The sequence below is a fragment of the Carcharhinus amblyrhynchos genome, chromosome 32, assembly GCF_965287045.1.
Source record: "Carcharhinus amblyrhynchos chromosome 32, sCarAmb.v2.hapA, whole genome shotgun sequence".
In the NCBI taxonomy this organism is placed as follows: domain Eukaryota; kingdom Metazoa; phylum Chordata; class Chondrichthyes; order Carcharhiniformes; family Carcharhinidae; genus Carcharhinus; species Carcharhinus amblyrhynchos.
The window spans coordinates 13,329,014-13,346,818 of record NC_137355.1 but is presented as its reverse complement, the minus strand read 5'-3'; the positions used below and the strand labels follow the sequence as shown (position 1 = coordinate 13,346,818).

The 17,805-nt window shown below is 45.8% G+C and overlaps 1 protein-coding gene across 2 annotated transcripts in view; it reads left to right on the top strand.

Annotated features, from left to right (window-relative positions):
• The window catches only part of LOC145360760 (dual oxidase 1-like), a 96,766-nt gene that overhangs the window by 48,195 nt on the left and 30,766 nt on the right, over positions 1–17,805 (top strand). For both annotated transcript variants that reach the window (XM_080216163.1, XM_080216164.1), the window contains 5 exons: positions 1,820–2,005; positions 3,877–4,102; positions 6,509–6,602; positions 8,281–8,456; positions 13,575–13,638. In XM_080216163.1, the coding sequence (XP_080072289.1) occupies positions 1,820–2,005; positions 3,877–4,102; positions 6,509–6,602; positions 8,281–8,456; positions 13,575–13,638 (746 nt within the window). The remainder of the gene's footprint in view (positions 1–1,819; positions 2,006–3,876; positions 4,103–6,508; positions 6,603–8,280; positions 8,457–13,574; positions 13,639–17,805) is intronic.

Sequence of the window (17,805 nt, the reverse complement as noted above, 5' to 3'; positions counted from 1 at the left end):
TGCCAACTGACAGGGGGGCACTCTTACTTGACAGGTGTCACTCCTAATTGACAGGTGGGGGTGCTCCTAATTGACAGGGGACATGGGGTATTGCTTTACATTGGAACAACGAGATAGCTAGCTGTTAAGGATTAATATAAGAACATAAGAAATAGGAGCAGGAGTAGGCCATCCAGCCCTTCGAGCCTGCCCCGCCATTCAATAAGATCATGGCTGATCTGTCGCTGCTCAGTTCCACTTTCCCGCCCTCTCCCTATAACCCTTAATCCCCTCTCCTATCAAAAACCCATCAACCCGCGTCTTAAAAATATTTAGCGAGGCAGCCTCCACCACTTCAACGGGCAGAGAATTCCAGAGATTCACCACCCTTTGAGTGAAGAAGATTGTACTTTGCCATGTCTACAACTTGTAATTGGTAATATTTATATTTTGTTATGTTCAATATTACCAATTACAAGACGCAGAATAAAATTATATTTTGTTATATTCATTTTATTCGCTTCTGACAGAGGGCACTACTAGTTAACGGGGGGGCACTACTAATTAACAGGAGGCACTTCTAATTGACAGAGCTCACTCCTAATTAACGGGGGCACTCGTAATTGACAGGGGGCACTCCTAATTAACTGGGGACACTCCTAATTAATAGGGGGCACTCCTAATTGACAGGGGGCGCTTCCACTTGACAAGGGGCACTTTGTCAACTAGGAGCCTCTCCTGTCAGTTATGAGGGCACTCCTAATTAACAGGGGTCACTCCTAATTGACAGGGGTCACTCCTAATTGACAGGGATCACTCCTAATTAATGGGGGCACTCCTAATTAACAGGGGAAACTCCTATAGACAGGGGGCACTCCTAATTGATAGGGGTCACTCCTAATTGACAGGGGTCACTCCTAATTAACAGGGGGCAATCCTAATTAATAGGAGCATTCCTAATTGACAAGGGTACTCCTAATTAACGGGGCACTCCTAATTGACAGGGGGCATCCTAATTAATAGGGGGCATTCCTAATTGATAGGAGCCACTCTGAACTGACAGGGGGCACTCATAATTAACCAAAGATTCTTAGATAGCAGCTTCCAAACCCATGATCACTTCCATCTAAATGGACAAGGGCAGCAGATACATGGGAACACCACTACCTGCAAATTCCCCTCCAAGCCTCTCACCATCCTGACTTGGAAATATATCGGCCATTCCTTCATACTCACTGGATCAAAGTCCTGGAATTCCCTCCCTAACGGCATTGTGGGTCAACCCACAGCACATGGCCTGCAGCAATTCAAGAAGGCAGCTCACCACCACCTTCTTAAGGGCAACCAGGGATGGGCAATAAATGCTGGCCCAGCCAGCGACACCCATGTCCCACAGATGAATTAAAAAAAAGTGTTCTTAAATAAATTTTAAAAAGCTTCCCAATGGGCCACATGAATCTTTTTTTAAGTTTATTTTTTAATGTCACAAGTAGGCTTACATTAACACTGCAATGAAGTTACTATGAAATTCCCCTAGTCGCCACACTGCCTGATTGGGTACACTAAGGAAGAACTGACCACGGCCAATGTATCTAACCAGTGTGTTTTTTGGACTGTGGGAGGAAACCGGAGCAGCCGGAGGAAACCTGAATGCTCACCCTAATGCCGAAATCAAATGTAATACTTAGGGTCCAGCCTACCTCCACAAAACACCTCGGAGTTTCTGATCTGGATCTTAACGCCTTTGGGATCTCAAACATTTCTGTCTTAGTGGTTTTGTTAACGCTTAAATGTGGCACAACCCCACGAATCTAATCCGAGTACCACCTCTTGTGTCCAGGTGTTGATGTTTGATGGCGAAGAAGATCGCAATAGCTTTGTGGAAAATTTGAAAGCACATCTGGAAAGGCACGGCAACACTCTGCTGGTCCACGAAGTGAAAGAACGCACTCTGCTGAAAGAAGCTGTGACGAAGCAGCAGCGGATTAAGATCTTAGATACATTCTTCCGCCGTGTGTTTGCGCAGGTACTGTCGCAGTCATGTCGATCCTGACATCCCTCTTACGCAGCCACTGATCTGGTTCACTAGATATGGACGCAGACATGTTTCCAAGTTGCTAATGGAATAGTAGATAATGGAACCTGAGATAAATTCCATTTCAAGGTCTCTCTGTCCTCATGAATGGGATCAGAAAATAATTCTTAATTTGCGAGGGAAAACCACTTCACTTTTGACAGGATTCCCCCGCCCGCTACACCCCCCCACCCGATGGGCACCTCGCTTTCCCCCATTGCCATATCCTCGGGCCTTCTGTGAAGCGCTATCCCACTGCTCCAAAAGTGTCCCCCCACCTCTCCAACAGGGTATCCAACCTTCCCAAAGGATTACGCAAAGTTCACAGCTGCTCCTGCCAGGTCTAACCTGCGCTCATGGCCCTGCCCCATCACTGCAATTGTATCAGGTGGGTTGTGGACAATGTGAAGGTCCGTTGACAATTGGGGGGGGGGTGGGATTTCCAGCTTTTAGACCAGCGCGGCCAGATAATTCCGCCCATCATGTTTCACACCCCTGGGTTTCCAAAATCAGACGTGTGCAGTGGCATAACGGTTAGCACTGTTGCCTCACAGCTCCAGGGTACCCGGATTCAATTCCGACCTCGGGTCACTGTCTGTGGGGAGTCTGCACATTCTCCCCATGCCTGCGTGGATTTCCTCCGGGTGCTCCGGTTTCCTCCCACAGTCCGAAAGATGTGCTGGCTAGGTGGATTGGCCAGTGCTCCAGTGTCCCAAGATTTGTAGGTTAGGGTGAATTAGTGGGGTTATGGGAATGTGGCCTGGTGAGATGCTCTCTTGGAGAGTTGGTGCAGGCTCGATGGGCTGAATGGCCTCCTACACTGCGAGGATTCTTTGTAAATAAGCATTTGCCAAGTACTTACTTGCTATTTCATTGGAGGCATTAAACTACTTAAAGTAAATAACCTGCTTTATAATGATAAACAGAAGAATATATTTACAAATGTTAACTGTGGATCATAGAATCCCAACAGTACAGATGGAGGCCATTCGGTCCATCAAATCTGCACTGACTAGCCAGACCTCATCCCCTTACCCAATGTATTTACCCTGCTAATTACCCTTGATATTTGCTAATATTGTTAACAATAATAACCAATTTTATATCTAAATGTTTATCATAGAATCACACAGTGCAGAAGGAGGACATTCGGCCCATCGAGCCTGCACTGACCACAATTCCACCCAGGCCCTTTTCCCCCATAACCCCATGCATTTACCCTAGCTTATCACCCTGAGAATTTAGCATGGTCAATCCACCCAACCCACACATCTTTGGACTGTGAGAGGAAACTGGAGCACCCGGAAGAAACCCACGCAGACACAGGGAGAACAGTGATCCAAGCCGGGAATTGAACCCGGGTGCTAACCACTGTGCCACCATGCCGCCCTAAAGTTACGTTTATATATTTAGTTAGTTAGTTTAATTTATTTAGTTTATTAGCTTATTTAGTTTAGTTTATTTATTAGTGTCACGAGTTGGCATATATTAACACTGCAATGAAAATCCCCTAGTCGCCACACTCTGGTGCCTGTTCGGGTACACTACGGGAGAATTTAGCATGGCCAATGCATCCAAACCAGCACGTCTTTCAGGCTGTGGGAGGAAACCAGAGCACCCGGAGGAAACCCACGCAGACATGGGGAGAACATGCAAAGTCTGTATAGACGGTGTCCCAAGCTGGGAATCGAACTCTGGTCCCTGGCACTGTGAGGCAGCAGCGCTAACCACTGTGCCACCGTGCCACCCCATGTCTTCACATGGTGAACTGTTCCGAATGATTACTCTCCATTGTTTCTTCCCACACCGTTTGCCACCTTTAGGTCCTGGAGATTGACGGGTCGGACGCTGGTGATTTTGACGATGAGATTTCAAAGAAGGCGAAGGAGTCTCTGAAATGTGAGCTGACGAGTGCGGAGTTTGCTGAGGCGCTGGGTCTGAAGGAGGACTCCATGTTCGTGGAACAGATGTTTGCGTTAGCCGACAAGGATGGGAACGGCTACCTCTCATTCCGGGAGTTCCTGGACATCTTTGTCGTCTTGATGAAAGGTAATTCGGGACAGGAGGGCTGGCTGAGACACTTGCTCTGCCTTAAAGATTGACCAATAGGGGTACAAGTGACAAAGACTGTAAACTGATGGAGTAGATGTGCTGTACGTACATTACTCTCCATTCTCAATACATTCAGTCCTGTGTTTTTTGGAAAGTGAATCTTATCTGCTACTTCTTGATTTAAGTCTAATTGTTGCTGTCGGATTAGGGAATCATGTCAGGTGGTAAAAGAACCATGGGCAGGTGAAGTATGCATCCAGGCAGAGGGATCTGGGTGTCTCTGTCCGTGAATCGCAGAAAGTCGGTGTACAGGTACAGCGTGTAATAAAAAAGGCAAATGGGATGTCGGCATTTATACAGAGAGACTGGATAAGTGTTGTTGCAGTTGTTTGTTTAGGGTGTTGGTGAGACCATATCTGCAGTATTGTGTCCAGTTCTGGTCTCTTTATTTGAGGAAGGATATGGTGGTATTGGAGGCAGTTCAGAGGAGGTTCACCGGATTGATTGCAGGGATGGAAGGGTTGATGTATGAGGAAAGATTAGACAGTTTGGGCTTGTACTTGCTGGCGTTTAAGAGGGTGAGAGGGGATCAGATCGAGGTATATAAAATTTTAACAGAGGTTGATAAAGTAAATGTAGACCAAATTTTCTGTTATGAAGCAATCTCGAACAAGAGGTCACAGGTATAGGTTGAGAGGCAGAAGATATAGATACTTCTCGCAGAGGCGGGGTGTATTTGTGGAATTCGCTGCTCCATAGTGCTGTGGAGTCTGAATCATTAAATGGATTCAAGAAGGAGATAGATATATTTCTGATAAAAAAGGGATAAGGGGAACAGGTGGGGAGGTGGATTTGAGACCGGGGAGAGATCAGCCATGATCTGATTGGCACTATGGGCTGTATTTGCCTACTTCTGCTCCTAATTCCTATGTTCCTAACCCCCAACCCCAAATATTAGCTAATATTGAAATCTAGGGAACATTGTGGGGGGGGGGGTGGAATTTACCAGTCCTGTTCGCTGCTGGCAGGAATCCCAATGTCCCACTGAATGGGGTGTCAAGGCTAAAACGGGATTGTCGACGGTCAGCCAATCCATCGCCATTCATCCACCCCCTCCAGCCCCAATCAGGTTCCTGACCGTTGATAATGCAAAACTGGCCTCAAGTTGGGAGCAAAGGGTTGATGTCAGTACAGTCCCTGGGTTAGGGTCTAGACAGCCTTCTAGCCTGAACATCACTCCTGGTGTTGTGAAAAATTTAGAAATACACAGGCAATTAAAGTCTCAGCTTTGATTACAAGTAATTAGCATATACCAATAGGCGTACAGGAATTATCTCTATCCAATATCAGGCAACATCCTGGTGAATCTTTTCTGTACTCTCTCCAAAGCTTCCACGTCCTTCTGGTAATGTGGTGACCTGAATTGGACTCAGTATTCCAAATTTGGCCTAACCAACGTTTAATACAACTATAACATAATTTGCCAGATTTAATATTCGATGCCCCAGTTGATGAAGGCAAGCATGCCATATGCTTTCTTCACCACCTTTTCCACCTATGCTGCCACTTTTAAGGATCTGTGGTCCTGTATTTCCAGATCTCTCTGTGTGTCTATGCTCCTGATGGTTCTGCGTTTAATTTTTTGGCTCCCACCTGAATTGGATCTACCAAAATGCATCACCTCACATTTGTCCGGATTAAATTCTGTCTGCCATTTCTCCACCTAATTTTCCAGCCTATCGATATCCTGCTGTGTTCTTTGACAATCTTCATCACTATCCGTAACTCCATCAATCTTAGTATCATCCTGTCATTTGCACATGGCTTTCCCTGTGTGACTGAGGTTCAGCTTGCAGCTTATGTGATTATTAAACCGTGTGATTATTCTCCCTTCCAGTTTGCCTTAATGCAACTTATCTAGTACAACGCCAATTGGGGTTTCTGAGTAAAAATATTTTGATAGGGATCCTGGTGGACTCTCTCTTGTTGGTCAAATCGCCATATCATTTCCTGATTAGCTGTCCAAGTGACAACACTAACTTTGATGTGGATATGCCGGCGTTGGACTGGGGTAAACACAGTAAAAAGTCTGACAACACCAGGTTTAAGTCCAACCGATTTATTTGATAGTACGCTCACTAGCTTTTGGGGTTAGTCCCTTCGTCAGGTGAAACCTGGTGTTGTCAGACTTTTTACAACACTAACTTTGCCAGGCCCCTTTCAGTGTGACGTAGACCGAATGTTTCATCTGCAAGGCTGCTTACTTCTGAGTGTACTGTACCCGGAGTATGATCCTTTCCATCAGTAACCTGACAATTTTGTTTTATCAGCCTCCTGTCATAGATGCCATTAGATTTTTCCATTTCCACAGTGGAACAATTTAAAACTTTTGCCTCTGTGTAGGTTCCCCAGAGGAGAAATCTAAGCTAATGTTTGCAATGTATGACGTAGACGGAAATGGATCCATGTCGAAGGAGGAATTCTCACAGCTACTGAGGTAAACCAAGTAAATTTCATACGCGTTTCTTACTATATTGTACCCAGTGCATGTATCGTGTTCCTGTGCACAGTACAGCACAGGGCAGCACGGAGACACAGTGGTTAGCAATGCAGCCTCACAGTGCCAAGAACCCAAGTTCAATTCTAGCTTTGGGTGACTACCTGTATGGAATTTGCACATTCCCCCTGTGTCTGCGTGGGTTTTCTCCAGGTGCTCCGGTTTCCTGCCACATTCCAGATTAAATAGATTGGCCATACTAAATTGCCTCTCAGAGTTCAAAGATGTGCAAGCGAGGTGGATTGGCCATTCTAAATTGCCCTTTGTGTCCATAGATTTGCATGTTAGGTGGATTGGTTGTGCTAAATTACCCCTCAGCATCCAAAGATGCCTAAGTTTGGTTGATTGGCTAAGCTAAATTGCCCCTTAGTGTCAAAGATGTGTAGGTTCATTGGATTGAGCCATGGTAAATGTGTGGGGTTACGGGGACTGTGGGGAGGGTGAGCCTGGGTATGATGCTCTTTCAGAGAGTCGGTGCAGACTCAGTGGGCCGAATGGAAACCTTGGTGGTTGGGAGAGTTAAGAACGAAAGGGCATGGATTGAAGGTAAATGGGCAAGAGAAGCAATGAAATCACGAAAAGAAGTCTTTTCATGAATTGAGTGATTAGAACCTGGAAGCCTGACATCAATTTGATGATCAGCCATGATCAAAATAAATGGCGGAGCAGGCTTGATGGGCAGAATGGCCTGTTCCTGCTTCTAGTTTCTATGTGTGGAGGCAAGATCAATTGAGACATTCAAGAGGGAATTGGATTGTTATCTGAAGGGGAAGAATGTTCAGGGGTACGGGACGAAGATGGGGGAGTAGCACGAGGTCTTCACTCATTCAGAGAACGAGGGCAATCTCACTGGCTCCTTCTAGACCGCAACCTTTCAATGATGTTTTTAGAGTAATCAAACAATAGGTTCTTCCAGTAAAAAAAGAGTTATTGGCAATAGTGCTGCCTACAGACAGCATCTAGGTTCTGGATGGTGGGAGACTGTCATTAGTCAAGTAGATCCAAGCTTTAAGTGACCTAGTTGACTTACTTGGGTCCTTGCATGATGGAAGAGTCCTGCTCCTTGTTTTATTTGACTCAAGGGCTTGGTGATGTAGCTCAGCAGTATCTCCAGAAAGCTGCATTTAGGGGCAGCATGGTGGCATAGTGGTTAATGCTGCTGTCTCACTGCTCCAGGGATCTGGGTTCAATTCCTAGCTTGGGTCACTGTCTGTGTGGAGTCTGCATGTTCTCCCTTTGTCTACATGGGTTCCCTCTGGACGCTCCGGTTTCCTCCCACACTCCAAAAGATATGGAGTTAGGTGATTGGTCATGATAAATTGCCCCTTAGGGTCCAAAGATGTGCGGGTTAGGTGGATTGACTATGCTAAATTGCCCCTTAGTGTCCAAAGATGTGCAGGTTAGGTAGATTGGCCATGCTAAATTGCCCCTTTGTGTCCCAGATGTGTCGGTTAAAGGGATTGGATGGGTGGATGTGTGGGGTTATGGGGATAGGGCCTAGTTGGATTGTTGTAGGTGCAGACTCAATGGGCCTAATGGCCTCCTTCAGCACTGTCGGGTTTCTATGCCTATGGTACTTCTATGGATAAGCAAGAGTTGTTCACTTCCTCTATTTTAGGTCTTTCATTGAGATCTCGAACAATTGCTTGCCAAAGGAACAGATAGAGGGTTTGATAGAGTCCATGTTCAAAGATGCAGGATTCGAGGATAAAGAGGAGTTAATGTGGGAGGATTTCCATTACTTGTTCCGGGATCACTACCATGAGTTGGAGCTCGCCCAGCTTAAAGTGAAAGGTCAGCAAAACCATTCGATCGTTGTTAAATACAAAGAAGGGAATTGTTATTGCAAAGTCATTGTAACCAGGGACTGCATGGGGCTAACATAATGTACAGACATTTTGATTTTGACTATTGAGTATGTTGCTGCACTCACCAACTCAATGGTCTGATGTAGGGGACCAGAATTCTCTGGCTGTTTGCACCCCGCAAGGATGGAGAATTTGGCGCTCAGCCAAAAATCTCTGTTCACTGTGGCAGGATCTTACAGGCGCGAACAGCTGGAATATTCCAGCCGAGTTGTCACAACGTTGACTAATGTCTTCCATGATTTTTCATCCATGGAAAAGCTGGGCATCTTTATCAGATGATGTGGAGATGCCAGCGTTGGACTGGGGTGGCATGTTAAGAAGTGTCACAACACCAGGTTAAACTCCAATAGTTTTATTTGGAATCACGAGCTTTTGGAGCGCTGCTCCTTCATCAGGTGAGTGACCTAATGAAGGGGCAGTGCTCCGAAAGCTCGTGATTCCAAATAAACCTGTTGGACTTTAACGTGGCATTGTGAGACTTCTTAAAGTCTTTATCAGTAGATAACTACTTTGCAAAAACATCTGTGAAGTGAGAAACATGGTTAGAGTTTCAGATCCAAGTTCTTTCCTCAGAAATGTTAATGCCATTTCTCTCTCCACAAATACTCCCAGTGTTTTATTTGAAATTCACTCATGTGATATGAGTGTCTCTCACAAGGCCAGCATTCATTGCCCATTCCTAGTTGCCCTTTGTGAAAATGGTAGTAACCACCTCCTTGAATCGCTCTAGTCTATGAGGTGTAGGTACACCCACAGTGCTGTTAGGGAGGGAGGTTTCAGGATATTGCAAAAAGGATGGTGAAGAAACTGATGGCAAGGATAGTGAAGAAAGAAGATTGTTTTTTTTCTAAGCAGTCTCGACTCTCCAAAGACGTTCCACCGGCTACAAGGCGCAAGTCAGGAGAGTGATGGAATGCTGTCCATTTGGTGGAGCTCCAAAGACATTCAAGAACCACGACATCACCCAGGACAAAGCAGTCCGCTCAATCGACAGCCCATTCATCACCTTTAACGTTATTATTCTCCAGACTCACTGGCCCCGTTACCGCTGCCAGCGAGAACGGAGAATTTGGCAATCAGAACCCCAGCTGTGGGCGAGGTTGGAGAATCCCGGCCAAAATCCCACCACCATCTTCAGTGTGCACCGTCCACAGGATGCACTGCGGTAGCTCACCACGATTCCCTTGACAGTGTGTGTGACCTCTCCCACCAAGCAGGACCTGGGCACTGATGTGGGACTATAACACCATTACTTCATTTAACCTGACGAAATCCTGGAACATCCTCACTGATATCACTGTGCGCGTGACTTCAGTATGTACATTAAAGAAGGTGTCCCATCACCACCTATTCAAGAGCAGTTAGAGTTGGGCAGTGCCCATTGCTTAGTCATCGATGCCCGCAACCCATAAATAAATCTTAAAAAGACAGTCCAATTTCCAATGGAGTGCATGTTATTGGATGATTGGAAGGAACAAAACATTTGAGTCAAATTCCTATAATTACGACTAGAAAATAATAGCTATGAACCAATGAGAACTATTTTCTCCTGATAAAGGCAGCACAGTAGTAACAGTAGAACCGTGGAGTCTACAGTGCAGAAGGAGGCCATTTGGCCCATTGAGACTGCACTGACAACAATATCACCCAGGCCCCATCCCCGTAACCCCATATATTTATAGTCCAAATCCCCCTGACACTGACTGAGGGGCAATTTATAATGGCCAATCAACCTAATCCGCACATCTTTGGACAGTGGTTAATACTGTTGCCTCACAAAGCCAGGTACCTGGGTTCAATTCTATTCTCTGGTCACTGTCTATGTGGAGTTTGCAGGTTCTCTCCATGTCTGTGTGAGTTTCCTCCGGGTACTCCAGTTTCCTCCCACAGTCCAAAAAATGTGCAAGCTAGGTGGATTGGCCATGCTAAATTGCTCCTTAGTGTCCAAAGATGTGTCAATTAGGTGGATTAGCCATGATAAATTTCCCCTTAGTGCCCCAAGAAGTGTAGGTTAGAGGGATTAGCCATGGTAAATTGCCCTTTAGTGTCCCAAGATGCATGGGTTAGGGAGATCAGTGGGATAAATGTGTGGGGTTACATGAATAGGGCCTGGGTGTGATGCTCTGCAGGAGAGTCAGTGAAGACTTGATGGGCCGAATGGCCACCTTGTGGGCTGTAAGGATACTATGACATGTGGAGAAGATTCTGCATATGCAACACTCATTTCTTAAATTTAATTGGGCCACACTAAACAATTCTTATTGGGGCCATGTTGGCTGTGTGGCCCAGCTGTTGTGAATAAAATTATGAAGGATTTTCTTCTGATAAGGTAGATGTAAAAAGATTCCCTATAATGTAATGATTAAGATCAAGTGCTGTTTCAAACAAGTATTATTTTTTCCTGATTCATTTCTGTGTCAGGTTTTGACTGAGCATGAAGTGTCAATTTACCAGCCTCTGTGGGGCAGGCAGGAGCAGGGGGGTGGTTTTAGCTCTTGATTATCTCATACCAATCTTGTACCTTGTACTGGCACGGTGGCACAGTGGTTAGCACTGCTGCCTCACGATGCCAAGGACCTGGGTTCGATTCCAGCCTTGGGTGACTGTCTTGTGGAGTTTGCACTTTCTCCCCATGTCTGTGTGGGTTTCCTCCAGAAGCTTGTTCATAAGAACATAAGAAATAGAAGCAGGAGTAGGCCATCTAGCCCTTCGAGCCTGCCCCGCCATTCAATAAGATCATGGCTGATCTGTCGTGGCTCAGTTCCACATTCCTGCCCTCCCCCCATAACCCTTAATCCCCTCTCTTATCAAAAACCCATCAACCCGCGTCTTAAAAATATTTAGCGAGGTAGCCTCCACCACTTCAACGGGCAGAGAATTCCAGAGATTCACTACCCTTTGAGTGAAGAAGTTCCTCCTCAACTCCGTTCTAAACCGCCCCCCCTTTATCTTGAGGCTGTGCCCCGTAGTCCTATTATCCTTTCTGAGCGGGAAGAGTCTCTCCACCTCTATCCTATCCATCCCATTCATCATCTTATACGTCTCAATGAGATCTCCCCTCATTCTTCTAAACTCTAACGAGTACAAGCCTAGTTTATTCAGCCTCTCCTCATAGCTCAACCCCCTCAACTCCGGCATCAGCCTAGTAAACCTCCTCTGCACTCCCTCCAAGGCCAAAATATCCTTGCGTAAGTACGGCGCCCAAAACTGCACACAGTACTCCAGCTGCAGCCTCACCAATGCCCTATACAGCCGCAGCAAGACCTCCCTACTTTTATATTCAATCCCCCTCGCTATGAAGGCCAGCATCCCATTCGCCTTCCTGATCACCTGCTGCACCTGCAAGCTGGGTTTTTGCGACTCATGCACAAGGACCCCGAGGTCCCTCTGCACCGTCGTCTGCTGCAGTTTTTCGCCACGTAAGTGATAATCCTTCCTACCATTATTCCTACCAAAGTGGACCACCTCGCACTTGCCAACATTAAATTCCATTTGCCATTTCCTGGCCCATTCGCTCAGCCTATCTAGATCCTTCTGTAGACTCTCCACACCCTCCGCACAATTTGCCTTTCCTCCAATCTTGGTGTCATCAGCAAATTTCGACACCCTACACTCGGTTCCCTCCTCCAGATCATCTATATAAATGGTAAATAGCTGAGGCCCCAGCACCGACCCCTGAGGCACTCCACTAGTCACCAACCGCCAATCCGAATAGCACCCACTGACCCCCACTCTCTGCCTCCTATTTGACAACCAATCCTCTATCCACGCTAACACCCTACCCCCAACTCCCTGTCCCCTGACCTTCTGCAGTAACGTCCTGTGAGGTACCTTGTCAAGCGCCTTCTGAAAATCCAGAAAGACCACATCCACCGACTCTCCTCTATCCACCGCCCTAGACACATCCTCATAGAACTCCAGTAAATTTGTCAGACACGATTTCCCTTTAATGAAACCGTGCTGCGTCTGCTCTATCAAGCAATTCCTCTCAAGATGCCTCGCTATTTCCTCCTTGATGACGGATTCATAAGAACATAAAAACATAAGAAATAGGAGCAGGAGTAGGCCATCTAGCCCTTCGAGCCTGCCCCACCATTCAATAAGATCATGGCTGATCTGTTGTGGCTCAGTTCCACTTTCCCGCCCTCTCCCCATAACCCTTAATCCCCTCTCTTATCAAGAACCCATCAACCCGCTTCTTAAAAATATTTAGCGAGGCAGCCTCCACCACTTCAACGGGCAGAGAATTCCAGAGATTCACCACCCTTTGAGTGAAGAAGTTCCTCCTCAACTCCGTTCTAAACCGCCTCCCCTTTATCTTGAGGCTGTGCCCCCTAGTCCTACTGTCTTTTTTGATTCTAACATTTTACCTACAACAGACGTTAAACTAACTGGCCTATAATTCCCTGCCTTTTGCCTGGCACCCTTCATAAACAACAGCGTAACATTAGCCGCTTTCCAATCTTCCGGCACTTCCCTGGAATCCAGCGATTCGTTCCGTCCAAAAATGTGTAGATTAGGTAGATTGGCCGTACTAAATTGCTCCTTAGTGTCCAAAGATTTGCAGGTTAGGTGGATTGGCCATACTAAGTTGCCCTTAGTGTCCAAAGATGTGTAGTTTAGATGGATTAGCCATAATAAATGTGGGGCTACGGGGATAGGAGGGGAGAGAGGTGGTTGTGTGAATGGTCTCTTCTGCACTGTAGGAATTCTATGATTCTATAAATAACTGCTGGCTTTGGACTCATTAAGATTTGTTTAGTATGGTCTGTGGTAATTTAGGTAGTTGCTTTAGTACATGCGCAATCTTCTGCATTTAATCATAAGAGGGAAATAAAAGTGCTGTATATGTTGGAGAAACAGTGGTGCGATGGTGTAGGGGACCCAGTAATGATGGGGGGCACAGGGTGCAAATCATGCCACAGTGGCTGGTGACTCATCCTAAGTTATCCATTTCAGAGGGAAAGAATGTCAATGGGTATTTCGAATTAAGTTGATTTTGGTATTTTTAAATTTGATATTGATCATTCATTCATTGCTCTAGGTATTGAAGGACAGAGACGTGGGAGAGCAAGCCGGGTTTCCTTCATAATTCGGAAAAAAGAGGAGTAAGTAAACCCATATTCAATGTTACCATCACTGAATCCCCCACTGCAAACATCCTTTGGGGTTACCATTGACCAGAAACTCAACTGGACTCACCACATAAACACATTCTCTACAAGAGCAGGTCAGAGGCTAGAAATACTGTGGCGAGTAACTCACCTCCTGACTCCCCAAAGCCAATCCACCATCTAGAAAGCACAAGTCAGGACTGTGATGGAATACTCCCCACTTGTCTGGATGGGGGCAGCTCCAACAACACTCAAGAAGCTCGACACCATCCAGGACAAAGCAGCCCCACTTGGTTGGCACCACATCCACAAACATCCGCTCCCTCCACCATTGATGCTCAGTAGCAGCAGTGTGTACTATCTACACTGCAGCAATTCACCAAAGATCCTTAGACAGTATTTCCAAACCAATGACCACTTCCATCTAGAAGGACAAGGGCAGCAGATACATGGGAACACCACCACCTGCAAGTTCCCCTCCAAGCCACTCACCATCCTGACTTGGAAATATATTGGCTGTTCCTTCACAGATGCTGGGTCAAAATCCTGGAATTCCTTCCCTAATGGCATGTGGGTCAACCAGTGATTCAAGAAGGCAGCTCACCACCACCTTCTCAAGGGATGGACAAGAAATGCTGGCCATCCAGCGACGCTCATGTTCCATGAATGAGTTATAAAAATATATAGAGTATTACAAAGCATAAAACAGAATGCCATGTAATAAACCACATACTAAATTATAGAAACAATTGGGAATAGCCAGTTAGGGTCCATCTCTGATGTAGGTAGGAGAACCTCCTCTTATTCTCCTAACTTGAGAGTCTGACCTGAATCAGTCCTTGTGAAGAAGAAGGGAATGGTCGAGGGTCACTGAGTGGCATTCCTCGTGTTAACCTGAGATCTGTACTCAGCATGTTGGCCGAGATTTGAAACTCCTGCAAGAAACCAATGGACTTCAATTGCCTGCTTCTCCTTCCATCCTCCAGTGATTCCCTCCGCGGGTGGGACAGGAAAATCCCGACCATTGTCTTGACATGGTGATGAGAATATTTGTCCTTTTCCCTCCCCGATTGCGAAATCTATCCATCACAGACACAGAAGACCCAGTAGACCCTTTCAGGTGCGTTAGCTAGCATTTCAACCCTGATCAAATTAGAATTTTAGAAATATAAAAACATAGAAACTAGAAGAAGGACTAGGCCATTCAACCCTTTGAGCCTGCTCCCCCATTCATTTTGATCATGGCTGATCATCAAATTCGATTTCCTGATCCCGCCTCTCTCTCCCCCCCCCCCACCCCACCCCTTGATCCCTTTATCCCCCCCCCACCCCACCCCTTGATCCCTTTATCCCCAAGAGCTATATCTAAATCTCAACTTTTGGCCTTAACTACTTTCCGTGGTAGTGAATTCCACACAGTCACCACCCTCTGGGTGAAGAAATTTCTCCTCACCTCACTCCTAAAAGATTCACTCCTTATCCTCAAATTATGACCCCTAGTTCTGGACTCCCCCACCATTGGGAACATTCTTTCTGAATCTACCCTGTCTAACCCTGTTAGAATTTTATAAGTTTCTATGAGATTCGCCTCTCACTCTTCTAAAGTCCAGTGAATATAATCCAACCAACTCAGTCTCTCCCCATATGACAGACCTGCTGTCCCAGGAACCAGCCTGGTAAACCTTTGCTGAATTCCCTCTATAGCAAGGATATCCTTCCTCAGATAAGGACGGACCCAAAGAGTGTCCAAAGATGTGTGGGTTAGGTTAATGCTAAAATGACCCTAAGTGTCAGGGGGAACTAGTAAGGTAAATACGGAGGGATATGGGGACAAGGCCTGGGTGAGGGGCAGGCTTTATAGGTCAAATGGCCTCCTTCTTTATTGTTGGGATTTTTTTTTGTATTCATTCATGGCACACAGGCATCGTTGGCTCAGCCAGCATTAACTCCCATCCCCAATTGACCTTGAACCAAATGGCTTGCTAGGTCATTTCAGAGGGCAATTGAGAGTCAACCTCATTGCTGTGGCTCTGGAGTTACATGGATGAGGTTGGCAGATTTCCTACCCTGAAGGACATTAATGAGCCAGATGGGTTTTTCTGACAGTCGACAATGGTTTCATGGTCATCAGTAGATTCCTAATTCCAGATTTATAGTATTGAATTCAAATTCCACCAGCTGCCATGGCGGGATTTGAACCCAGGTCCCTAGAATATTAGCTGTGTTTCTGGATTAATAATACCACTAGGCCATCGCCTTCCCAATTCTGTGTTTCCATGACAGATGGTTTGATTTATTGATCAAAACCCATCTCTCTCAAGAACAAAATAGCAAGCTCTTGGTTGTTGTGTAATCTCTTCTGCCCGTGTACCAGTTTGAAGTATGAAAGGGCTTATTATTTCCACCAGAAGTTCTGCCACCATCGATGTATTCCATTTCCAAGTGCACCAAGAGATTGGGCAGTGCGCCACATCTAATCATTAGCACGCACCCCACTTATCAAAATTGGCACAGTTCCTATTCATGGACATTTTAGAAAAACTGTTTCAACCGGGGTAGGTCTGGTTGAATGAAGTCATGCAGAAGCTTTTCAAGTGAGGATGCTGGAGATCTGCAAAGTACAAGTATACCAATTGCCAGTCTCCCACACTCAGACTTCAATAAGGATATGTTGTTGCACCTTTGCCAAGGTAAACATTTGTTTAAATGACTCTATCACTGGGCAGCACTTACCTCCTGACATCCAATCTAAGTTTGTTTTTCAGTTCATTACTATGAGTTATTTTTCTAATATTTTCAGAGGTTCCTGCTTTAATCCTTGTCTTGAGACTCTAACCTTTGGTGTATCTCATATTTCCCATCACGTTGTATATATAGCCCCACCTCTCACACAAATTTTGCAGTCGAGTATCCCACATTTGGGGACTTCGCAGGCATCAGCACACCCTGAGCGCAATGGGATAGTCTCATCCTGGGCGAACCACCTGCTCGATCATAGTTTCACCCTACCTCTTACACAAAAGAGGGTCAGATGGAGTTTAAACCTGATTTTGTGTGAGAAATTACATTTATAGGATTAAAGGTTATTTGTTTAAATGACATTGATTATCTCAACATTAGTTTTAGGGTTTTTCCAAAATGAGTTACTCAAAGGACACGCTACAGCAATATGGCACATTAGGGGCGGCACGGTGGCACAGTGGTTAGCACTGCTGCCTCACAGTGCCAGGGACTGGGTTCGATTCTGGCCTTGGTTGACTATATGTGTGGAGTCTGCACGTTCTCCCCGTGTTTGCAGTTTCGTCCAGGTGCTCTGGTTTCCTCCCACAGTCCAACACTGTGTAGGGTTAGCTGGATTACCCATACCAAATTGCCCCTTAGTGTCCAAAGATGTGCAGGATAGGTGGATTGTCCATGCTAAATTGCCCTTTGTGTCCCAAGATTTACAGGTTATGTGGATTGGCCATGATAAATTGCCTCTTAGTGTCCAAAGATGTGTAGGGACCCTGAAGTTTGAAGTTTAGTTTAAATTTATTTATTAGTGTCACAAGTACACTGCAATGAAGTTATTGTGAAAATCTCCCAGTCGCCACACTCCAGCACCTGTTTGGGTACAGAATTTAGAATGACTGATCCACCTAACCAGCATGTCTTTTGCACTGTGGGAGGAAACTGGAGTACCCAGAGGAAACCCACACAGACAGTGGCCCAAGCCAGGAATTGAGCACGGGTCCCTGGCGCAGTGCGAACCACTGTGCCACCGTGCCATGTTAGTGAGGCTTTATTTGATAGTTGAAGCAGATGCAAAAGATGCAATTGTGTTAGTCCATACACACAGCCTGGCATTCATCTCTCAAGCAAGGGTGGCACAGTGGTAATGTTACTGGGCTTGTATTTGAGAGGCCTAGGTGAATACTGTAGAGATATTGGTTCATATCTCACCTGGGCCACTGATGGACTTCAATTCTAACTAATAAGATCAGCAACTGAAAGCCAGCCTCAGCAAGGGTGACCATAAAACTATCACTGATTCTTGTGAAAAAAATCTGATTCGTCCTTACCCTATCTGACCTCCAGGTGACTCCAGATCCACTTTTTCAACTGCCCTCTGAAATAGCTGAGCAAGCCACTCAGTTTAAGGGCAGTTAGGGATGGGCAACA